Source organism: Notolabrus celidotus, chromosome 6 (genome assembly GCF_009762535.1).
Source record: "Notolabrus celidotus isolate fNotCel1 chromosome 6, fNotCel1.pri, whole genome shotgun sequence".
Taxonomy (NCBI): domain Eukaryota; kingdom Metazoa; phylum Chordata; class Actinopteri; order Labriformes; family Labridae; genus Notolabrus; species Notolabrus celidotus.
In genome coordinates, this window is record NC_048277.1 from 13266046 (window position 1) to 13292171 (window position 26126).

Below are 26126 nucleotides of genomic sequence, written 5' to 3' on the forward strand. Positions count from 1 at the left end.
CAGAGCTCCACGCAGGGCTTTAAAGGGAGATGAGAAAAGGAACAAGAAAGAAGCAAGTCACAAAAACATAAGACGAGAGGAAGGAGATACTGACGTCTTATGAGACATTTCAAACAGGAGACACAGATGTAGATAGAGGAGGAGCACAAAGCGGACTTTTCTTTTTGGAAACAGTTCTTCACCACATCAGTTTGTCTCTGCTGTTTTACCTGCTGGGACTGGACAATGACAGAGGAGGCAGAGGTGGGAGTAGAGCCCTCTCCAACCTCAGAGTCGGAGCAACAGGCTCCTCATTTCCTACAAGATGTCATCTTCCATGGCAAGTTTAAGGTGAGTTTCTCCGGGAGAGACAGAAGATAGACAGAGCCACTGACTAAAATCTGCTCAGGTAGACATTCAGACACTAAAGACTGTACACAGATGCTAGACAAACATTGTGGATTCTCAATATATATTTAGAGTTGATGATTTTAAACAACTAACTGTATTTTTCTATTGGTTACGATAGCAAGTAAAGTACACGTAACCTAACGTTTACAGCCTCTTGACCCCACTTGTTTTGCCAGTCTCAATGAAGTCATCATATTCTGGCTCAAATCATTCAAAGTCACAGAGATGTTTTGAATTTTTGTGGAGATGCCAAAGTTTCCAAAGTTTCCAGTTATGCCAAGCTGATTATTGGACAAGTATGTCTGAAAAGATAAACACATCTGATGGATCTTTCTGTTTGAAGGTCCCTGGAAATAAAGTTATGAAAAAGAAGACAAAATATTCAGCTTTAAAAAGTTAGACAGACACAAGACTACCATTAGTTTTAACAGATGAGCCAATTTAAGTTCCATAAAGCAAACCAATAGCTTCAAGCGAGAAAGTAATATATTATTACTTAATGATGAGCTTATAGCTGTTGAAAACCCTTAAAACTCTGCTGTAGAAATGGTTTACATGTACCATCGCTGGTAGTTCTACAAATTATGTTATCTCTTTGAGCATCTTCAAAGTATTCACATCTCTTGAGTCCGTACAACCTAAACTAAAAGATTAGTGATTCACAAATCTGTAGGAAGTAGTCAAACTTTTGGAACCCCACAATAAATGAACAAAAAAAATTGGATGGAAGTTTATCTGCATATGTTCGTTATTTGAAATATGTCATGCTTTAGTTTTTCATATTAGAAGACAGGTTGTTTTGGTAGTTTCATCTCTGATAGAAATACAGTGCCTACATCAATATTTGTGATCATTGTGATGTAATTTTTCCTTAGAACTTTAAATTCATTATGTCAATAAATTTGTAAAACCTTAAGATCATATAGGTAATGTAAGTAAACTTGAGCTATTGTTAAGCAGCAGTACACAAAAATCATTGTACTGCACTGCTTCACAATCGTGCTGCCAGGCTTTGGTCCTCATGTTGTCACACAATTTTATACCATATGCATAAAATGATGACATCAAGGAATAAACAGCTTGACAGGGAGATAGACTGCAGCCTTGGCTTTGACTTGGCTGCCTGTAAAGTGAAAGCTTTTTTTGCTAGCTGTTATGATGTTTTTTTCATTCTGGAAAATTTTGACAGAATCTTAAAAAAAACAATCTCCCCTTTCAGCCAACAGGAGAGTTTTTCCAAGTGTGCATGAGATAAACACGACCCAGGCTTTTCTGTTATCAGCTCATGTCAAAATGAGACAGCTAAATAATAGATTATAGCATTTTTGGTCTGACTCATTTAAGATTGCAACTGCCTGACTTATAGATATGAGTAAGAATATATAATATATTTTCTAACTTATATCTATAAGTCAGGCATATTGGAATAGTTACAATGTTATGTGAGGCCAAATAACATGTTATTTGGCCTCACATAACATTGTAACTATTCCAATATTCTAATAATACATTTTAGGGCCCCTGTCTGTCAAGGGCCCTTGAAATCGTCCAATCTTTTCTCCCTCATACGGCACCCCTACCTACAAACAGGTAGTGTAAAGATGAATACATACAATTATGGATCCAACTTTTGGTAATCTATTACCATACTGTGCTCCATCACTGATTTCTCAATCTATGACAAATAGTACAACATAGTTAATTTCCCTCTTTAATAGGAAAGCTTACACTATATTTTATACATGACTCTTCTCTGGTGGTCCATGAAGCTGAGAGCTCATAAAACAAGAGCTGAATTAGGTCAGGAAGGAAGGAAGAGACCTGGTGCCTCTTTTTATGAGACATCCCTATTCTCAGGTTTGATCTTAATTTGAAAGCAACTGTGAACTATTTGATGATTCATAAATATCTCCTTATATCCAAGCTACTTTACAAGTAGAACTCAACCACTGCAACACATCCAAGACCCAAATACCACTTGTAAATCAGATCCAACTATCAGGGTTTAAATCGGGATTTGTTATGTGGGAGGGGTTTGTAGTTACAGGGTGTGTAAGAGACCATCGGCAGGCAGGCAGTCAGCTTTTGAGTGTCAGAGCCAGCTCCAAAGCTAAATGAAAAAGTGTAAATATGATATAAAGATACAACAACACTCTTGAATTAAATACAAATCAAATACAAAAACGCTTATCTGATCCGATTTGATCAAACCTGAATACAAATCACTGATCAGTCATTCTAAATGTTATCAGGGTTACAACACTACAGCTGATCACAACAGAATCAAATGTTAGCTAGCAGTGGCTACACATTGCTACACACATTATTCGAGTGAAAGTTGTAGTAAAAAGGACCTAATAGCCTAAAGTTAAAAATCCTCGCTCTGTTCCGCATTTCTGACAGACATACTGTAAAACCATTCCTTTCGTGAGGACACTGAGATACTCTAACACATGCTAGCTTAGGCTACTTGAAAAATTAAGCTAAACTAGAGCTTGTCAGTTAGCTTAATGTAGTAGCTAGCTACCCAAAATTGTAGACAATCTACCGCAAATCAATCTGTTGAAGTACTTTTATACAAAATTTTAAGTGGTTTACATTTAAAACACATTTTTTTAGTTGTTTTTTAAAGTTAGCAACAAGTGGAAGAGTGTTTCTTGGACAGAATTCTTAAGTCAGAGGATAATGCAAACACATAGTCCAGCCCTATTCAATTAGCAGCCACATGCGGCCCGAAAGCAACTGCTGAGTGATTGTGACTTGGGTCCGGCAAGAAAAACATCTTTTATTTACACTGACAAGTGCTGCTCTTTTATTGTGTTTATGCCCTTATAGATGTGGCAATACGTTAATAAACATCCAGTGTGTTTGTTATCTTATCTATTTGTTTTTCTTTTAAATGATTTACTTTGCTCACTGTCTGCTAAAAATGTCTGGCCCAGCTCATGTCCTAAGTCTGAAAATACAGTCCGACCAATTATTTAATTGAATAGCCCTGACATAGGCTATACATTGTTGAAGTGTGGAGTTCATGGCGGGAGGGCATGGGAATGAAGAAGAGTGAGGACTCTGTGGACTAATTTAACCCCTTCTGTACCTGGCTGTGGTATCTGGTATGAGCAGTGGAATCTCCCCCCTGTAGCAGGTGTATCTCATGAGTGTCTCCATGATCAGTGTCTTCTTCTTGTGATCTCAGTACTGTGCCTGACAGCTGACAGATGTTATTCGGCTGCCGTAATAAACACCGCTATTTGCACTTACAAACATGTGACATACACGTGTTGTGGTTTCTGCAGTAAACAAGGCACTTTCAAACTAATGACTACCTCCTTGTCTGTGGTATCTCCTGGTCAACTACACAGCTGCTGGCAGGTGGCATCAGTACAATGATAGACCTTTTTCAGGATTTATAAAATGCTTAATTTTATTTGACATAACACCCAGTGCCTACTCTGTCATCAAATTGAAAACATTCACAGATAGAGAGAGAGAGAGAGAGAGAGAGAGAGAGAGAGAGAGAGAGAGAGAGAGAGAGAGAGAGAGAGAGAGAGAGAGAGAGAGAGAGAGAAACCATGATTAGCAAGCTTGAGGTAACAGCTTTCAAAACAGGCTGTAATGTCTGCAACATAATCATCACGGAAAAGTACATTCATTGGGGTTTTTTGTCTACATGACAACATGAAAGAAAATATTCTTACACTGACAGACATTTTCTGTAGGTTAGATTTGTTTTTAAAGTTGGACAAAGCAGTAATCAACAAAAGTATTAGTTTTACTTGACAGAAATAAGGATGTGCAACCCTCAGGATTTTTTATGTGGTTATGTGACCTTGGCTTTTAACACAATAAATGTTAACAATAACCCAAATTACAAACTGAAGCTGTACTACAAGAGTAAATCCTGTGTTCTGGATAGTAAGATTATGCGTTGTTTGTTTGTATCTAAGAAGTCTGGTGGCTCTAAGAGATAATGTATGGTGGACAGGTGGTTGTGTAAATTAGAATACTGACAGGGTGAGCAGGACCCTGCAGGGGTCTGGTCTCACCCTGAAGGGATTTTAACGAATCTATTGCTTTCATGGAAAGACTTATCAGGCTCCATGAGGCAATGAACATTAAACTTAACATTTCAATTTGCAGCCAAGTTTTTTCATTTAATCAAAGCAGTTAACATTAGACATAGTGAACTGGAATTCTGCAGGGATATTTCTGATGACATTTCGGTCATCTCTCCTTCTTCTCTGCGCTTTGCAGTTGTCACAACTTTTAATATTGTTGGTATTATCACTTTCACTTGTGGTTTAAGCTACATTGTGGCAATAATAATACATTTTATTTATAATGCACTTTACATTTAGAGCAAGTCTCAAGGTGGGATCAACATGGCTCAGAGATGCACTCACCAGCCTCACCACCTGGATTGCATGACGGGGTCTTGCTGTACTTGAGGATGGGACCCAGTGGCTCCTTAGGCTGATTTCACATGTTTGACAATGAACTGTCAATATTTCCCTAATTTTCCTCATTACTCTCAAGAAAGTTTACCAACATAGAATGCTAACAAAAAAGTTTTGACCACAGTGTCAACAGGCAGATTTAACGGTTTTGACAGATAACAGAAAAGGCAACTAACTCCAAAACAAAAAGCTCTATCTCTGTAGGGATTGTTATAAAACAGTCTGAGTCTGTCACTGGCAAAAAGATGGGCATATTGGATGCTCATTGATGGGAAACATTTGACCATTTGAAAAAGTAGCCCCTTATACATGTCCTGTTGGAGACAGAATTGTTACACCTCTGTTATAGCCTGCTTAAATACAAAGTCACCCACAACTAGGCTGGCATCGAAAGTTGTATCAGAGGCATAACAGAGGTGGCAAGTACAAACAGCAATGATTACTTACACATTGTGCCTGTCAAGTTTCCCCAACATAAAATCATACACTGGGTCACAAATAGTTTACAGTGAGGCTCAGTGTCACAGTTACAGTGCTGCAGAACAATCTGAATTCTACAAGAGGCTTATGCTGCAGCCACTACAGTCTGCCTTGAACCTGAACTGGATCCAATATGGACCCAGCTGTCTGAATACAACGCCACCCAGGATTTGTGAACTGATCTTCAAGTGCAAAATGGGTGGAGTTCCCCTTTAAATATTGGTGTGTACTCTCTGGGTAGTTTGATCTGAAGACACCTCCTGTCTCATCTGCAGCCAGGCTTTATGAATAGACTTGGTGGGGAGAAATACTGTAATAAGCTGAGGTCATGGCAGAGCTCATAATTCACATACTATTTATATCTTATACAGAAATACTCAAAAGCGTCTCCTGGCACCAAACTGCCCCTGAGCCCCTGAAAAACATTCATTCATCATGTATCATCCAAATTACTGCTATGTGAAGGAAGTCCAGATGTAACAGTACACCCAATTGGATTGCACAACACCACGTACTGTGCAAATGTCACTTTCTTTAAGAGTGCAGCCTGCAGGTTCACTGCAGCCTCATTCATCACTTCTGGGTATGAATAATTCAGCATTAGCAAGATGGGATTTGGAGAACAGAGACATTTTGAACATTTGCAACATTTTTAACACAAGTGCTCAGTAGCAATGCATGGAAAAGTGTGTCTCTATGAAGCTAGACAAGAAAGTAAGGCTGAGTCTACTTTGCACTAATCGTTCAATTATTTCTAATCCATAACAATATTAATTATTATTATTATTATTATTATTATTAATAATATTATTATTATTATTATTATTATTATTATTATTATTATTATTATTATTATTATTAATATTATTAATAATAATAATATTAATAATAATATAATTATTATTATTATTATTATTATTGTTATTATTATTATTACTATGAGGATGAAAAAATGAGGGTGATGGTGAGTGTGCTCAATATTTTTTTTTCCAACCTTTTTATTTTCTGTTTAACACTTAATGGTTTTAACGAAAATAATATGCACAAGTGAAAATTTTGAAGAAAGTAAGTGAATTGCAGTCATCCATGTAAGGATCCACAGCCTTAGAATCCACAAACGACTTAACCACAGCTTGTTTCTGCTGCCCTCAAGTGGTAAGGAATCATTTGTTGTTGCATTCACTGGACTTTAAATTAAGTAACCAACATTTTCTCTAATACTCACTGTGCCATAGTTGCTGTGTTGATTTATATTTATGCTTTTGTGAGATTACAGGATTGTGGCTGTGACAACATGGACTTTGAAGAAAAGTATTTGTGGAGGGCCTTTGATCTTATGCATAAAAAACAAAAATCTAACACAGATAACAATACAAAAAAAAGAACAAACTGCCTTACACATTTGTTAGATAAGACCTGCTCTACATGTGAAGTGTCAACTTTTGTTTTGTGTGTATAAGATTGATTGAACTACACACGTCTTAAATATTGTCATGCGATCAGACTGTGAGTGTGTAAGGGCTTGAGAAGGTTAAAAAATTAAAGTGTGACACACTATAATGACATCACATCACACCCAGAAACAAGATATGCCATAAAATAGCAACCCCCCAAAAAATTCCATCCCATTTGTAACCTATCCACGTCTTAATGTGTTCAAATATTGTAGCACACTATCATTGTCAAAAGATCATTCATGGTAATACTTTGCGGGTATATAACTGACATGCAAACGTGGATTAAAGAACCACAGAAATGATTTACTACATCTTGTCACTGACAGATAAACTTGATTTTCTTGACAGACTCATGCTTGTTTTATTTATTGTATTTATTTTATTTAATACTCCTTCAATATACAAACATTTGTTTACATTAAGTTGGAGTTTGACAATCATGTCTTTTATGGCCCTAAGTTTGTAATAAACTCTGCGTAAGTCCCAGAGGAAAGTCTGCAAAGATAGAGTCAAAGGAAGAGTAAAAAAAGTCTGCAGCAAAGCACTCATGTATTGATGATGTGTCAGTGGAACAGCACTTAGCACTCACACACTTAAGGTGAATGCGCTCTAAAGAGTCCATAGGTGTGGAAAATCGGACGGGCAGTTCTTAATAGAGCTAAAAGGTCTCAGGTGAGCACTCTGAACACAGGGTACTGTATTTTCAGACTCCAATTGCCACAATTAAAAAGATACTTGACCATAAATCATGGAGAACAGAGGCTGACTGTACGTCTCTGGTTATTTTGGTTCACTGAAATCATTGTCAACCGTATCACAAGTGAGTGATTAAATCAAAAAGCTTAAAAGTTTAAGCAAGGTGAAACATAATAACACAATAGTTGGCTTGACAGTGAGCACAAATGCACAAAAAAGTGTTACTATATAAACCCTCACACATGAAGGGCCCACAGGGATGAAATAATGAGTAGGGACTGTTTTTCCCCAATGGGTTTTGGTCCAGAATTTTGTTTTATCTCTATGCATGTACAGGTGACATCTTTGTTAAAAGTGGTAACCCTCATATGTTAAAGTTTGAGGTCTGTTGTTTAAGAGTTTTCCAGATTGATGTATTACTTTGCACTGTTACAGGAAGTGTAGGCTAAAATGGTTCCAGCTACTCAAACTGACCCAACATTGCTCAGAGACAAACTCATCTCCTAATCCCTTCCTTCTCCCTGTCTGTCCCCATGTTCCACCTCCAGTTGTTGAAGGCTCTTACCCCAGAGCAGAACACCACCAGCCAGCACGGCCTCTTCTTCCAGGATGGTCAGCGGCATGTCGACTACGTCCTCACCTATCCTGTGAAGAAACCAGCCGGGAGTCGCTCCACCCGGCCTGCAACACACCTTCTGATTGAAAATGCCGTAGCACGCAGCCTGCGCCGTGGCCCCAAAAGTCGCGAAGAACGTCTCAAACGTCAACAAGCAAAAAATCTGAAAGACTCACCTGCAGCGGACGTGGAGCTAGGCCTTCATGGAGAGACCCTCAACAGCCAGGAGGACCACAAGACTTTCAAGAGGGAGGAGTTTGAGGGGAAACTGAGAGACATGGGGCTGGAGCTGGAGAAAGAAGAGGATGTGAGTTTACATTTATGATTCTTCATTGTCTTTGGATAGATCTACTTTTAATAGTGTCTGTGATCTACTTAATGGACAGAAAAAAAAAACTCTGGGATTTTACAGTTACCATGAGTTCTTCATTATCTTTAACTCTCATGTGATCCGGAGCCATGAGGGCCTGATCCAATCCCAGCTGCCATTGAGCTAGAGGCAGGGTACACTCTGTACAGGTCACCGGTCTATCACAGTCAATCAGAGAGACAAACAACCATTCATGCACACACTCACACCTACAAGCAATTTAAAGTCATCAATTGACCTAACTAGCATGCATTTAGACTGTGGGAGAAAGCCAGAGCAACTTAAGAGTACATTGCCAGGCATTCCCTGTTGTCAGTATACTTTCAATTGTTCATTTGGACATACATTTATTTTAAGATTTAAATGTTACTTGATTGTTGTGATGTGTTTTATCGTGACAGAGAGTGTTGCTGAGACAAAAAAACCGAATTATTTTTCAGTGTGAGAATGTTTATAAGTGTCATCCTCCAGGTGCCATGTCAAGGAAAAATGACCTTGTGCAGATCTGAATTACAAATTCATCCCCGCAGATTATAAATGTGTTTGTATGCCCAATAACTTGTGTGCACAGATTTGCATATGACTCTTTTTTTTGGTCTTGACCTCGCACCTAGAGGGTCATATTTAAAAGAAATGTGGCCTGTAGGAAAAATATAAATTTGCATTAATACACTTCTTTAAAGCATGCCCCCTTACAATATCTTACAACATTACAGGGAGGATTGCTGCAGAGATAGAGACGTTTTGTTTCACTAGAAATAACCATTATGTTGCTCTCTCTTACTCTATTAATTTGTGTCTGAGAAGCAGGCTTGCTGGGATAAATCTCAGGCCCCAGGTCTGATCCACACATGGATACCACTACATGTAACCGATCCTGTCCTAATAGAGTTTTACACAGCTTCCTGTCTGACCTGCACAGCTGACAGAGTGTGTATTTCGCTTTAACATGAGACATTAGAGTATTCAAGACATACCCTAGCACTGACAATCATCTACCTATGTGTTTCTCAGCTGTTATAAGATCCAAGAGCATTTAAATCCAAACCGATTACCTGACTAACAAGATCAAGTGTCAGTGCATCTGCCCAGATATGAGTCAGTAAAGTTGGTAAAGCTGAGTGTTCATAGATGCTATCAAATATTACAAGATACTTTCAGAAGTTCAGTCTTGTTTAAGTCCTGTCAGGTCCTGGTCCTACAGATTTGAGAATTTTGTGGCTGCTCTCCAAAGAGGTCAGGGAGTCTGTCCAAAAGTGTATTCACAAGACTTTCCGCAGACATCTAGTGGTCCACTTGGAGAGCAGAAGTATACAATGTGCAGGCTAAAGTCCATTCTTACTATCATCTTTGGGTCACCTGACTGATTTGAAGTCAGGCTTGATTACAGCTTTCTTTCAAACTAATTTTCCATGCAGTGTACAGGGGGCATGAGGGCCCATCATGACCTGATCAGTTGCCCGGGACTGGTTAGACAAATTTCTGGCATGTTAGAAATGTTGGTCGGCTGACAGCATACTCTCTCACTTTGAATGCAGCTCCTCAAGCCAGTTCCCCAACTTCAGCCTCCGGTCAGGACTCTTTTTCTGCAGTTGTGCCCACACAAATTGTCAGACAGCATCCAAAAGCATGATGACAATATATTATTTGATACGGACAAATGAAATACACATTGATATAAACTGATCAGCTATAACATTATGAAAACCTGTGGAATCTAATCTGTTACAACAGATCCAAGTTCTACTTTTACAAACCTTCCACATTTTCACTTAAGCCCCCCGGTTTATACTTCTGCATTGAATCGACACGGTAGTCTATGTGCATAGGTCTGCATAGCCCCATACCTACGCAGAGGTCTATGCATGTAGCCAATGCGCACCACCTCCAAAATGTAACACCATGCCTTACAATCACACCATACAGTGTGAGAATATACATATGAGGTTTGGTTTTGTGTAGTTCACAATTCACTAATACAGTGTGTGCTGATATTCCACCACATTTATACATTCCACAGTGTCTGCCAAGCCTTAACCAAACTTCAGTAATCTTATTTGCAATGAGTAATTCACACAACAGTGTGATGTTGCATTGTTTCTCTAACAAAAGAGACAATAATAACTGATGTTTGGACATGACATATCAAAATATAGGTTTAGTAAAAAGTAAAACGATGTCTCATTAAAATAACAAACATTTGCTTTTCAAAAATGTATGATCATTTCAAGGGGCATGACAAGACTTTTCTGAGAGTGGCCAAACTGAGTCTGTGACCTAGGCAGGGGTATCTGTGCACAGACAAAAAAATCTTTGTTCCTCACTATCTTTAACAACTTTCATTAAAATTAAAGAAACACAACCACACAGTAACACATACATTTGCTCAGCCTCTTCTTTAGAGGCTCAAAACATGTTTTCCAAAGTTACACTTGAAGGCACACACAAACGAAAATGTTCGACTACAAAGACAGCCACTTCCACCTGTCAACACTTCCCAATTTGTTGATTGTAACACAAATCCTGCCTCTGACAAGACAAATAGCCAATCATACCTTATGATTTTTAGGGGGCATCTGGGGTCTCCAATAAAGTTTCAAGGAGCCAGTGCCACCCCAGGCCACTCCCCTTGACTCGACACTGATCATTGTCTATGAAAAAGACGAGCCAGATATTCTAATAATTGTTATCTCAGCTGTGTTTTGTTTGTTGAATGAGTGTTAAGTGTAATACACTAATACAATAAACACAAAACAAAAAATAAACAACTAAACTATGAGTCAAAAAAGTAACAGCAACATTTAGTAGCTTGATGTCTTCACATACAGAAATTTGCAGCTGTCTCCCTCCACTGTCCATGCTTGCTTTACTTATATTCATTGGGGTTTGGAAAGCCACATCTATTGGGTCACCAATTAAGATTTGATTTGTGGCCAAATCTCTAAAGTTCTGCAAACTCTGCAAAAGGCGTTCAAGAATCTGCAAGGGGCCCTCATGCACATGACGATTAGAAACTTAGCAGGAATGTGCCTCAGAGCCCATGGATCATTGGGTGTGAAGATCAAGGTTTGGTGAATAACAGTACGACGCACAGTTTGTTTTACTCCTTCTGAAAATAAGAAAGGTCTTCCAAACAGGAAATCCCTAATTTTGTCCTAATTTTAAGCTTTATTCTGTCACCAGTCAGACAGAATGTATTTACGTTTTCATTTTAAAGCTTTTTCATGGAACTGGAAAGTCTCACTGAATTTAATAGCCGACCTATGATCTTTGATATGCCTTGTTAAAGTAAGGAAAATATATCACTTACACTCTCTTACTTGGATCCAATTCACTCTTTTGGTGTCCGGTGAGCATCGCTTCCTCTTACTGCAGCTTTCAGATGAATGTCCAGCTGTTGACAACCATCATGCAGAAATATTCGATTTGAAAATTTATGACTAAAGTTGTTTTTCAGCAGTAAATAGCTTAGACATGGCCTCAGCTTTTCTCTATTTTTAACTGCCTGAGGTCTGGAGACATCCACTTGTGAATGTCTTAGACAATTTGGGTAGCAGCCAGTTTCATATAAAAGTATTTGCAGGGTTTGCAACTTAGACATATCTGTGTATCAGGCGCGTAAAGCTGTAATATGATATTCTGCCTATGTATAAGATGTCCTAATGCCAGCATATAAATAGAAAATTAGGCTCTCTACAGCAGTGACTTGAAGTGACTGACCTGAGATTGCAAAGACCACATAGGAGTTTTCCTTCAACTGGGTGCAAGGGCAACACACACCTGTGTGTCACCGACTCATTTGTGTAGTGATTTAGTGATCACTAGTTGTGGCTCACACTAAGCTAAGCCAGGTGCGATGTTGCGTTGAGGCTGTAGTCATGTTTCAGTGGTGACAAATCACATAATCTTCTCTCACACCTGGCATAAAACCAGCAGACACATTTACTGGAACAGAGGAGAAGATTTTCCTGAAAAGAGGACGGAAACAGATGCGCAAACTATTTTGTCAAGTGCATTCAAATTTGGCCAGCACTTCTTTTGGTGACCACAGGCATTTAATCCTACAGGGTACAGCTCAAATGGTTATTTGTTTTTTAAATGTTTTGCTTCTGTGATGCTTTCTTGTTGGCACAAACACATTTGTGTTTAATACTACTGAACTATATTCATTTTTTTTCTCTCAGACCAAAATTCCAGGAGTCTCTTTTGTAAAGATTCACGCTCCCTGGAATGTTCTCTGTCGAGAGGCGGAGTTAATGAAGCTGAAAATGCCCACAAAGAAGGTAAAGTTGAATGTCTGTTTTTATTCTCCTTTAGTGTGTATTTCCATAAAACACATTTCATTTACATTACAAGCCCAGTTCCAAAAGAGATGATTGTGAAAAATGATAAAATTAATAAAAAAAAAATGATTTAGATGTTTTTTCAATGATTTAAACTAAATAGTTAATTAAACATAGTGTAAGACAACATATCAAATGCTGAAACGAAAAAATGATTTTATTTTTTTGGGAAAACAATGTTATGCTAATAACAAGTTTCAAAAAAAAGTTGTGACAGGGGCATGTTAAGTTTTGGGTTGAAAAGGAAGTAATGAAAATATATTTTCTATTTTAATACAAATTTGATATTTTCAACATTTACAATTTGGGAGCAGAAAATTAAGGGAAAAACCCTTTAAGAACGAATTTTGTGTTTTATCACTGTGTCTTACTTTAAAAAAAAAAGATTGATTAAAATTTGTTGTTGTGATCTGTGGGAATTTTCCAGGTGTATGAAGTGAAGCAGTCGGGCAGTGTTATGGAGAAGATCAGCTCTCTGGTCAATAAAGTTTTGGAGCCTCTTCATCCTCAGGTTGAGGAACATCAACTTAAAAACTTCAAACATCTGTCGCACACTTTCTCCAGAGAAAAACAGCACCTGTGAGTAAACCTAAATTACCTGTAGCCTCATGATTATATGCGCCTCACAGCAACTTGAAAAACTAACTAACTGTTAGTAAGTTATTTTGTTCTTTGACCAATAATAAGATGTACAGTAAATTGTAAACAGAGAACTATTATGGAATATTAATATTGTGTGTGTATGTTTTACAGATTTGACCTCTCAGACAAAGATTATTTCTTTGATAGCAGAACAAGGAGTTCAATAGTAAGTCCAACTTATTCCCCGCTTTGTATTAACCAACACAAGAATGATCATTCAAATAAACACAATTTTCAGACTGATATATATACACCCATCAGCCTTAACATATTGACTTGCTTAGTATTGTGTAACCAGCTCTCGTCAGGTCAAGGCCAAAACAGCTCTGATCTGACGAGACCTCTAGACCTCTGAAGGTGTTCTGTGGTATCTAGCACCAAGACCTTAGCAGCAGATCCTTAAAGCTCTGTGGTTGCAAGGTGTAACATCCATGGGTCCAACTTGGTTGTCCAGCACATCCCCCAATGCTAGATTGGATTGAGGTCTTGAGAATTTGAAGGCCAAGTCAACACGTTTAACTTGTTGTCGTGTTCCTTCTGGCTAACTCCCTCCATTGCTCTTGTGCTCATTGTAAGACACTTTTGGCCGTGGACAGGTGTCAGCGTGGCATTCTGACCTGTCAGCCCTATAGGTAACAAACTAGGATGCACTGACATCTTATCTTTTACAGCAATTTGAGCTGTAATAACACTGGATGAGACGACATGGGCCAGCCATCACTCCTAAGGGCATCACTGAGCCTTAGCCACTCATGACCCTGTCACTTGTTTACTCCTCCCTAAGACCCCTTTAAAAAAACAAGACTACTGCAGACTGGGAACACCCCACAAGGGCTCTAATTTTTCAGTTGCTCCTTCAGGCCTGCTGTTAGCAATACTGTTTCCAAATTGTAGCATTTTAAAACTTTCTTGGTTACGATTTTTTCATTCCCTTTCAGGTTTATGAAATACTCAAAAGAACAAAATGCAAGGCCAAGTACAGTATGGGTAAGTCTGGATCTTTGTCTTTCTCATTTTGTTGCTGTGCTTGGTCTTTTTAAGTAGGCTAGACTACTTTGTCTTTGAGTGGAGGTATGTGGGTGAAAATCACTTTGCACCACACGGAATCAAGAACTTTACTCTGCTTCAGCAGGTAATGACAGAACACACAGCCATTTACAGCAGTAATGGTTGTTAAACTGGGCACAGTACTTACTAACTAACTAGCACTGTCCATGTGATGAGCCTTGAGCATATTCAATGTAAAACTAAAAACATCTAGTGGATTCTCGTAATATCTCACCCTGTTGTCTGGTGGAATGTTACTAACTGTTTAGCTAGCTGTGTTCAGCAACAGGCAGCACACCTGATAAGGAAAGAGGAGAGAGGCAAACTATTGTGCATTATGATCTGCCTTACTGTACTTTTAACTGCAAATCAACTGTAAATGAACTTTTACAAATATGTACGAATTCTGATAAATTTGACTCAAGCTTTTCATGCTGCTTTTAGTGGAATGGCCCAGTATAAAGTTGTGAGCCCGCTAAATCTCCACACCAAAATGATGACACCTTTTGGGTCAAAGAATTCATTATTGATGATTTTATTACCTGTCTTTTCACTAATGAATCCAGGGTGTCCAACTGAACATTCGACACCAGAAGAGTGGTTCAACATAAAGACGTTGGAACACAGTAACGCCAGCTTTGTTTGTTTTCTATCTGCAGGAATCACCAGTCTGCTGGGTAGTGGTGTCTATATAGCAGCTTACCCTCTCCATGATGTGAGTTATACTCTGCGCTAAAAAAATATTGTAACTGATTATGCTAGGTTATGCCTTGTTTGTGTTTTTGTTCACTCTGTTTTTATTCATTAATATTTTGCATGTGAAGTTGTTAGTAGCCATACTACATACAGTATGATGTAGTATGGCTACTAACCATGGCCACATAGTAAACGTGAGTGAAAGTAACAGTCCTTGGTGTTTCTTTTTTCAGGGGGATGTGAATGAAGAGAGTGCAGAGATCAATGACAGAAAGGTGAGAAAGCTGTCTCTTTTGTGGATGCCAGTGGAAAAGTATGCACTGATTGGTGTAATGTTAGTTTGTGCAGCTTACACTCTTGCATTTGTTCAGCCTACACTACAATAGACAAAGTATAACAAAAAATCCACTACAGTTTTAAGTTCTGAATGGAAAAAAAGTCCATATTAAAGTGATTCAATGGTCTGGGTCACTATCAAGGACTCAGAGAAGTAAACTTTGCCAAAATGACATTGAAAGGTTTATACATCTACACATATAATGAAACAAGACATTGTTGATTGTCTTCTTTAGCTTTTATATGAGGAGTGGGCAAACTACAGTGTGTTCTACAAGTACCAGCCCATTGGACTTGTGCGGTAAGGACATTTCTTTATATAAATGATTTATTGCTTTTAACTTGTGTCAGTACAATCTCATAATCCATCCACCTCTGACAAGGGTTCATCCTCTGACAGGGGAGGCCAGTATGTCAGGGCTTCAGTTATAGCCAGTGCATGTCCAGATAAACCATTGCTTGAGGCCAAAAGTTGCAACAGCCCAACCCCTGTTAGTCTGTACGCTCTACATTTTTGTATTCGCTTGCACATGGCATTAATTATCCTCATTCAAATCTATTGACTTTTTTTTTTACATGCTTAGATGCATCTGACATCTCATTAATCTTAATAATGTTAATCTTGTTTGTGATGTTTAGGAAGTACTTTGGTGAGAAGATTGGTTTGTACTTTGCTTGGTTGGGTCTGTATACCCAGATGCTGATTCCTGCCTCTCTAGTGGGGGTTATCGTCTTTCTGTATGGATGTGCAACTGTTGATGACAACATACCAAGGTAAACACAGACACTCAACACACATAAACACAAACTAACAAGTGCAGACATAAAGTTCTATGAGTAGCTACTTAATACGTCTATGAGTTGTTTAAAATGAACAACCTCAGTGTAGTCATTGAAATCTCTCACCACTTATTCTCTGCCATTCATTCGTCTACCTGAAACTGTTGCTGCTAATTCTGCAGGGCTCACTTTTGCTTCAATTACAGGAAAAATTCCCTTTTTATTCTTTTCTTTTTTTTAACAGTTCTGACATTCAATTTAATAGTGATAGAAAATCACACAATTAGTAAATATCTTAATAAACTTGCTGGGCTTTCAACTAATCATTTTTGGAAGTGGAAGACCAGGAACTCCTGCAAGGATAAATTAACATTATTGTCAAGGGAGTCTGATGGCTTTAACAGGAGCAATTTAGCAGATGTTTTGTTCTTTTTTTTTTGGCAAACATCTGACTGCATAAAATAAAATAATATCTCAGCAGGGATCGTTTTTGTAATATTGTCAGAAACTTAAAATAACAATCTGAGTCTGTTACGTGAAAAAAATATATATAACTTTTAGTGAATGTAATTTAATCAGGCATACTTGTACTTGTAAGCTTCTCTATGAGGAAAATAAGTTGTTATAAATCCACATGACACAAAATAAGTTGTCTTGTTAGAATGGAAGAAAGTCAAGGTAGATAAAGAAATGGAAAAAACTAAAAGACAGAAGAAGGAGTTTGATGAATGAGTTGAGAGACTACGACCTCCTCTCCTTCCTCTGCCTGCTTCTCATCATGCACAGGATATTATGACACATGCTGCCGGCACACATCTGCACACAATGCAAACACACACCACACACACTCAATAAAAGTGTTAATGTCACACTCTTGACCTGGCCCTTATTGCAACATAAGATAAAGCAGACCAGCAGTCTGTCTGTTTTAGTGCCAAATGTATTCAGTAGTGCACAGTGTCAGGAACATGACCGCCTAACAGATATTATATAGACATGAACATTGAAAGAGTGCCTGCATTTGTCAACAGAGCTGTCAATCACAACATCACATCCCAAAAGAGGAACTTATACCTAGAAATAGCAATAGCAGTTTGATGAAATATTGACCTGAGAGCAAGAAAACAGTCCCTCTTATTGTTGAGTGTAAAAATTACTGACCCAAAACCATAGTGTACTATCAGCTCTAAGTTGTTTTGTTTGGATGTGTATGGTCATTTGTGTTTTTTATTTTTGTCCCAGCATGGAGATCTGCCATCCAAGAAACAACATCACCATGTGTCCCCTGTGTGATCGAGTGTGCAGCTACTGGAAACTCAGCAGTGCCTGTGGAACAGCACGGGCCAGTCACCTATTTGACAACCCAGCCACAGTTTTCTTCTCAATATTCATGGCTCTCTGGGGTGAGTCAACACGCATCCATTCATTCAACCCCTATTTACCTTATAAAGGTCTACCTAGCTAAACTGTGATAGTTTTGGAGAGTGTCAAGGTCAATGCGCAACGCTTTAGAAAACACTGCACCTTGTCACCAATCTGAATAATTTCATTGTGAGTACTCAGTGTGATTATTTGTCCCTGTTGTCATCTGATTGTTTTTTCTCTGGTACAAAGCGGCCATGTTCATGGAGCACTGGAAGAGGAGGCAGATGAGGCTGAACCATGAATGGGACCTGACTGGGTTTGAAGAGGAAGAGGTGAGTGGAAACAACAGGTAACAATGAAAATGAATAGTGCAAATCTAAAACTGAAACAGGTTTGGCAACACCTGTATGAAAAACCCTTCCAGCTGTGCTAGACAAACATTCTGCTATACTACATCCAGCCAGGTATTAACATTCTTTGTCAAAAACAATGAAATGAGCCTAGGTAAGTGCTCAAATATAAACAAAAAGTTATTGCTTATCTGACAACAGCCTGTTAATTTTGTTGTGATCCTCTGAAGTGGATTGCATATTTTAAAGAAGTTCTAATTTCTAAACACAGATTAAACATGAAGTCAAACAAATCTCTTCATTTCCCTCTCCAACCCCTCCCTCTCTTTCTCTCCTAATTTATTTTTCCCAGGAAGCTCTCAAGGTTTGGATGAATTCCTAAAACTAAATAAACTCCTGTCTTTACTCTTTCAAGTCTTTCTGCTGCCACCGCTGCTGCTGCTGCTGCTGCTGCTGTTGCTACAACCTTTAACACATAACACTAAACTTTTGTCATACAGTACTGCAATATTTTAATATATAAAAGTGTTCTTCATATCAGTAAGTAAAACATTATTGATGAGGTTTAACAAACCATCACACCTTTATAACTGAACCTTAACTAGCCTGTCCATTGGGATTTATTTCTGACCTTTATGTCTCATATACACACAAGCAATAGTAGCAGTATTGTTTTTAAAATAATTTGACAGTACAGGGTAGAAAATACAGTGTCTTCAGATGGAGTAATAGTGGTCTAAGACTGGGGGAAATTAAAATGTTCAGGTTATGAAAGTTTTTAGAGGTGGTGGCACCTACTATGTGCCCCTGCAGGCTTTCTGCCTGATAGCACTTTAACTTTTAGACAGGAGGCAGCTTTATGTGAGAAGTGTGAATGAAGAAGCTGACAGTGATTTATCTTTTAGCCCTAACTCACTGGAATTTTGCTGCCTAAATGTCACAGTAATTATCAGAGTAATTATCACAGTTTTATATGGTAACTCAAAGGAAACTATAAAGAAAAAAACATTCATGATTGCCTTTAATAAACATCTCTTTGCGAGCTTTACCACTGCTTCTTTTCTCTCTCACAGTCACATCAATAGGAGTCTGGGATTCATGCTAGAAAAAGAATGCTTTGGGGTAATTATAAATAAGGCAATTAAGGTAACCATCATATTTTTCTCCTCTTCAGACCAGTCTGAAATATTCAGAAAATCAAAAAATGTTAAAACACAATGACATTTACTGTCAATCTTAAAATACACTGATATTATGCATTTACTTGTAATAACACACTTGTGAAGAGTGTCATTAAATAGTTAATTGAAAACAAATGCATGTCCCAGGCTCCATCAACTGCAGCCATTATCACTATACGCCTTATTTCTCTCTTTAAGTGCTGTATTTCTTTCCTTGGGGAACCTGGTTAGCAAGCCAATAACTGCATAAGGCTTACAATGGTCTTAAGTAATTGCCAAGATCGTATGCATCTAAATGTTCCTCTGTGTGCCATTTGTGTCCATGTCACCATCACAGGACCACCCCAGGGCTGAATATGAATTCAGGGTTATGCAGAAATCTCTGAGCAACGATAAGAAATTCCGACACAAGGTAATTATATGCTCGGCTCTTAAATCAGAATCTTTCAAATTGTATGTAATCTTTATTTTTCACATTGACATTATTTCACCATATGCCTCAGACCTTTGGGTGTGTGCATGATGAGCATCTTTGGGCCCAGTTTAAACAACCTAAAGCACAGTTGTGTGGTCATTTAGGGTGTGTCCAACTACCCTTTGCTAGATAAATGGAGCGCAATCTGTGGGTTAAAAAATTGTGCTAAGAGAATGTATTAGGTCTCTTAATTAAATATGGACGTGTTTAAGACATAGTATCAATCAAACCAGTCGGCATGTCAGGTCACCTGCAGGTCTTAAATAGACTAGGCTCTGGGCAGCTCATGTAACTACTTGTCTTCTTTGGTGCCTTCATACACACAGAGCACATACAGGCTCTACATATGCGGCGCTTGCTTAAACTGCTAGGTTAATGGCGCCCCACTAAACACTTGTTTTTTGCCACGGATATCCACTGCTAGATTATCTACTGCTTGAGTAATGGATACTGGACAGTCTGATATATCTGTCAGCATCTACAGCAACAGGACAACTAGTTCAATTGTTGTGTTGCAGTTTTGTGAAAGTTTCATTTACTTTTAGAGGGAAAAGCTCACATGTCAAGACCGCCTCCCTGCCTACATGACTAACATTGTCATGATGCTGTTAATGGTAAGAAGAAGAATCTCCATAGATACTGTACATCATGGGTAATTTATGGAAAGATGGTGGATTGGTAATTTATTTCCCCTCACAGTGTTTTGTTTGTCATTCCCCTGCACAGATTGGTGTTACATTTGCCATTGTGTTTGGAGTTATCCTCTATCGAATCTCCACAAAAGCCGCCCTTCATATGAGCACCAACCCGACCACACGGAACCATGTACAGCTGACAGTTAAAACCACTGCAGCCATCATCAATCTGGTGGTAATCCTCATACTGGATGAGGTGTATGGAGCTGTGGCACGATGGCTCACTGTGTTAGGTAGGTTCTCAAAATCAGACCAACAAGTCTAACGTCCATAATCATAGTAGACAACAGGACATCACCTGTCTCCACATTGGTCTTATTTCATATATCAGTGGTCAAAGCAGAAAACATCTGTACATTAGCATTAAAGCTACTCTGAAGATCATCTGTGAACCATGAGTACAACTGAGCAGTTTATGATTAAATTACATACTGTTTTCAATCTATTGACTTCTTGTTTATTTTTAGAGGTTCCTAAAACTGACAAGAGTTTTGAGGAAAGACTCATCTTCAAGACTTTTATTCTGAAGTTTTTCAATGCCTTCACCCCCATCATCTATATCGCTTTCTTCAGAGGAAGGTGGGAAACCTCATCAAATTTTAAAGTCAGTTTGTAGTTTTCTGTCATTGGGTTCTTGTGTTCTTTCTTTCTGACATTCTAGTACCTCATAATTATTCTGAAATAAATACAACAAATCTGAAAATGATAAATACATATTTTTTGAATGTGAATGTATTTTATATCAGCTCCTGGCTCTCTCCTGGATTTCCCTTTAGATTGGTGGGCAGACCAGGCAGCTACCTGTATGTGTTTGAATCCTACAGAATGGAAGAGGTAAGGTTTATACAAGTTTTGCGATTGTTGACAATAGCGTCATTTGGGTAAAATGGTTGACAGGATGTTGTTAGTGCCATATGTATAGTGAGTGGGTAATTATATGAAATAGAATCCAGACAGAGTGAGACATGACCCTGATTCACCTGCAAACATTATCTGGTGTATTACTCGGCTACCAACTAAATATACAAGTTGACACTAAGAATTGATTTAAATATAATCTGACTGATATAAAAATTATTTATTTACACAGCTAGAAAAGTAGCTTTTGTGCTTTTCAACCACTTGTTTTCCTAGCACTACAGTTATCTAACAAGCAAACTAAACAACTAAAGTAGGATTGCTTTTTTACTAGGTAGCTACGAAGCATGAGTCTTGGATCCTGATTTGTTAAGATACTGCCAGGAGATATCGACGCTAGTCACAAAAATGTTGTGAGTGGACACGGTTTTTCCACATTGTTTTTCAGTGTGCTCATGGTGGCTGTCTGATGGAGCTGTGTATCCAGCTGAGTATCACCATGTTGGGAAAGCAGCTCATTCAGAACAATCTTTTTGAAATTGGAATACCGTGAGTATAAATCACATGTATCGCTTATGAACACATATTACAATTTCAAAAACTGCAGACTAAATCTAGGGTGATAGATGATCAAGCTTAGTTTCTTATTGCCAAGTAATGACAGTCAAATCAGAAATAAGGGAAATGATAAACAAAACAAAGTTTCTTTGCAGGTTTCTTTATATATGTCCAAATTATTTTTGTGTGTCTGTGTGTATATTTGTGTGCGGGCTATAATGTTTTTCAGCAAACTAAAGAAGCTGATTCGCTACATTCAGTCAAAGCAGGGGGCTTTTCAGGAAGAGGAGAGACAGAAGAAGCTGCAGAGATATGAAAAAGACCACTTCCTGGAGCCTTTTGCTGGGCTTACACCTGAATATATGGAAATGAGTAAGTACCATACTCCAAATGCTTCCACACACACTTACTGCTTTGTTTCCTCAGCACTAGATAAAACCTTAACCATATTGCTGTTTACTGAGTTTACTTCAAGTTAATAATTTCAAATTGCTACAAATCAATAGACTACCTCATCACTCTGTAGTAGTAGTAGTCAAAACAAGGTCTGTCTTCCTTTCATTTGCTTCTACAACCAATGCAGGCTTTGGTAAGAGCCAGATCTTTACGACAGCCGGTGATTGTGCTCATGAGAAATGTGGTCTCCATTTACTACAGACTTTGCCCAAAGGGGTCACTGGAATCATGAAAACTCATCACAGTGGCTTTAATTTTAACATGAGCTGTCAGCACTCATTGCCCTGCTTGTGTATTAGAAATCCAAGTTAATTTAAAATAACGTTGATAGTTAACTTTATATACATATTAAGTAGACATACCCAGACTGTTTCTGATCACAGTTATAAAAACAGCAATCAGGAGTGATAACTGTCCTTTGTCTTCTTCTGTGTCCAGTCATTCAGTTTGGTTTTGTCACGCTGTTCGTGGCCTCTTTCCCCCTGGCTCCTCTCTTTGCTCTGCTCAATAACATCATTGAAATACGACTTGATGCCAAGAAATTTGTGGCTGAGTTGAGAAGACCAGTGGCGGCAAGAGCCAAAGATATTGGTGGGTGGTGTTTGACAGCTTTTACAAAAAGTCGTAAAAAAAAAAAGCCTCTAATAGTCCTGTGAATAAAAAACAGCTGATCATACACATGGTTCTGTCTACAGGTATATGGTACAATATACTCAGAGGGGTGGCCAAAGTGGCTGTCATCATTAATGTAAGTAAAACATCTATTAATTTGTTTATACTGATGCATGAACTGTATAAAGTGTTGGTATTCTGCTTTTGGGGCTATTCTCCATCATTCTGATTTGAAACAATACAGTGACAGGCAGAAATTCGGCTGTAATTTGATGGTGATCAAGATAAGAAATAAAGAGAAAAACAGGCTAATTTTCTGGTCGCCCTTCAATTTGATTCACTCTCTGCTCGCCAGTTAGACAGAATTCAGGTTTAAGGCACAGGTTACATCCACTTTCTTTTCAGTATGTGTCAGGGACCAAACAGCAGTGGGAATGAAGATTGTTTTGTGCTGAACATAATGAAAATGACATGAGATTGAGGGCCTAGATGTGTTAAGAGAAGTGAAAGAGAAAGTGTTCCTCAGCACATAAACACTTCTCTTTAAGGGGCAGGACTGTGTCAAGCCAAGGTTTCATAAACTATTTCAAAGTCCAGTACTTCACACAGCCACTCATTAGCCATTCTCACAGGGTTTGATAATCATACACTCTTGAATTCTTGTGGCTCTGATGGCCCTGATTTCTGTGCATATCAGAAAGATTAGGACAATGTTTTTTAGCCTTTTAGCATGTTTGTTAGCATTTAACCTAACTACTACAAACCACTGCATTGTTTCATTTAAACTTGTTACATTCCACTCTTATTCACATATGCAACATACAATCTTTCTTAACATTCGTCTAACTGCCATTTCTGTCCCTAATCTCTGAACCTCCATCCCTCCCACCACACCTCCCAGGCATTTGTCATCTCCTTCACCTCAGACTTCATCCCTCGGATGGTCTACCAGTATATGTACAGCCCTGATGGCTCCATGCATGGATTTGTCAACCATACGCTGTCCTATTTTAATGTCAGCCACTTCCAGGAAGGCAAAGAAACCATCAATCCATTGCACCTTGGGTATCCTGTAGAGATCTGCAGGTGGGCAATCCATATCAGTTCACAACTGTCAATTTCACCATGACACAGCGTTCATTGTTTTTAAAAATCCACATTGCCTACTTGTGTTGTTTTCAGGTATGTAAAGTCCAATCTTTTTGTTATAGTGTTACAGCCATAAAACTGAAACTATAAGACTGTCTTAATGTCCTCACAGGTATAAGGACTACAGAGAACCTCCATGGTCAATCACTCCATATGAGATCTCCAAGGAGTTCTGGGCCGTGCTGGCTGTCCGACTGGCTTTTGTCATTGTTTTCCAGGTAAAGTGAAACATCATGACATCAATCAATCTTTATTTGTATAGCACCAAATCACAGCAAACGTTATCTCAAGACGCTTTTACAAACAGAGCAGGTCTAGACCTTACTCTATTTTAAATTATTAACAAAGACCTAACATCAAGACAGGATAAGATCCAGTCCTATCTCACAGACAGGACTCAGTCTTATCTCTATTTCCACCATGAGCAGACCACTTTGCAGTTATTTAGCAAGTTACAGTGGCAAGGACACTTGTTAAACTTCCTTTAACAGGCAGAAACCTCAAGCAGAACCAGACTCATGTTAGACAGCCATCTGTCTTGAAAAAAGGATAGAGGAGAATAAGAGAGACAGAGAGAGAGACAGAGAGAGAGAGAGAGAGAGAGAGAGAGAGAGAGAGATGATAGTGGTGAGACAGATATAGCAGTAGTTGGCAAGTCTGTAGCAGCTGGACATCAACAACTGATAGTGTGGAAACACATTTTTGTGATACTTAGTGATTACTGTAACATATCTTTTTACACAGCAACTTAAAATGTATGTACAGACAAAGAGGTGTATGTATTAATCTTACATGACTACTCAAAGAAAATAAACCAAAATTACATGCTTTCATTTTATTCCTTGTTTCCAGAATGTTGTGATGCTAATGAGTGACATAGTGGACTGGCTAATCCCAGACATCCCTAAAGACATCAGCCTCCAGATCCACAAGGAGAAGATATTACTGGTGGACCTCTTCTTGAAAGAAGAGCAAGGCAAGATTCATAACCTGGAGAGCAGGACCTCTGTAAGGGGCAAGGAGAACTGCAGCACCAGAAAAAGCAACAACAACAATAACAGCACGAAGGCTCAGCAACGCTCTGGACCGCACAACAACAGCACTAAAAGCCTCTAATGCCATCTACCCTGATTTCTTAGTTCAGTCGTAGTACATTTTTTAACAGCCTGTCTTCAGGACAACCTAGACTCTGTGTTTTTGTTCTTGTTCAGATCATTCCAACAAGTGGGAGAGCAGCTGTCTGTTAAGATGTGAAGAAAGATATTGTGAATGTATGAGAACATAATGTTGTAATGCGTGTGTGTGCCGAATAATGAAATTGTATCTCAATTTGCTTACTCCGATGTATGAATGTGCATAGTAATCTTTAAGTGTACACAAATGTATAAATGGGCACACATATTTCTGAATGTATAAAGACTAATGCATGCTCCAATCTCTTTATATGGGTATGATTTCTACATTGTATAAGAATCTGAAGATGTATACTTAAAAAAGAAAAAAATCAGTAAATGTAGCTTTTTATTTTATTTGTGAGTAAAGAGTGCAAAGGTCATATTCACTCAGTCTGTCATCGATTACAGCCAGAGATTTCAGAAATCAGTACAAAAGGAAATATTTTTTTCTGTAACAAAATGTGTTTTTTTTTTTCTTTTGAAGGCAGTTTTGAAACTGGAAGTTTGTATTTCATCCTGCATGGTGCAACCAAGTGAAACACTGAGGTTATGTCATGAGAAATACCAGGTTGTTGTTTTACTGCTTTTTTATGTTGTGTTCTCAGCAGAAAAACTCTACTATAAAATGTTATGCATCTTTAAATATGTGTTTCTCTCTGTCTTTGTTACTCACTGAAGAAGACAGATCCCCTGTGTTGCAGCAAAAAGAGAATAGATCAGGGCTGCCAGCAATAATGCATTGCTCATGTCATCAATGTCCTGATTAATGTGCAGGAGTTCATTTTTGGAGGATTTGACTTACCTTTCAGAAGTTATTTGATGCCAAAAAGAGGGGATGTGATGTCATTACTGCCAGCTCTGTTGACAAATGTAAGCTGCAGAGTTCTTCATTGGATAAGCAAGTCTAGAGGAGGAGCAGAAAGAGTAAATAAAACAAACCCT

At 38.3% G+C, this 26126-nt stretch overlaps 1 protein-coding gene and 1 long non-coding RNA gene across 2 annotated transcripts; one reads left to right on the forward strand and one right to left on the reverse strand.

The window, feature by feature from the left end:
- Nucleotides 1-25827, forward strand: LOC117814039 (anoctamin-1-like). Its single transcript, XM_034685148.1, has 26 exons — nucleotides 1-330; nucleotides 8029-8403; nucleotides 12651-12749; nucleotides 13237-13388; nucleotides 13563-13617; nucleotides 14390-14438; nucleotides 15158-15213; nucleotides 15428-15469; nucleotides 15767-15831; nucleotides 15931-16029; nucleotides 16170-16304; nucleotides 17553-17713; nucleotides 17925-18007; nucleotides 18378-18389; nucleotides 19544-19618; nucleotides 20227-20295; nucleotides 20408-20609; nucleotides 20844-20955; nucleotides 21153-21210; nucleotides 21683-21783; nucleotides 22022-22164; nucleotides 22687-22839; nucleotides 22944-22996; nucleotides 23762-23946; nucleotides 24122-24227; nucleotides 24862-25827. Exons 1-26 carry the CDS (start codon nucleotides 226-228, stop codon nucleotides 25123-25125), a joined length of 3009 nt encoding a protein of 1002 aa, XP_034541039.1. The 5' UTR covers nucleotides 1-225; the 3' UTR covers nucleotides 25126-25827.
- On the reverse strand, nucleotides 7193-26126 carry LOC117814045. The gene is made up of 4 exons (XR_004631504.1): nucleotides 25987-26126; nucleotides 8273-8385; nucleotides 8046-8161; nucleotides 7193-7279 (listed from the first exon to the last, which is right to left on the reverse strand). It is a non-coding gene; the product is annotated as an uncharacterized LOC117814045 (long non-coding RNA).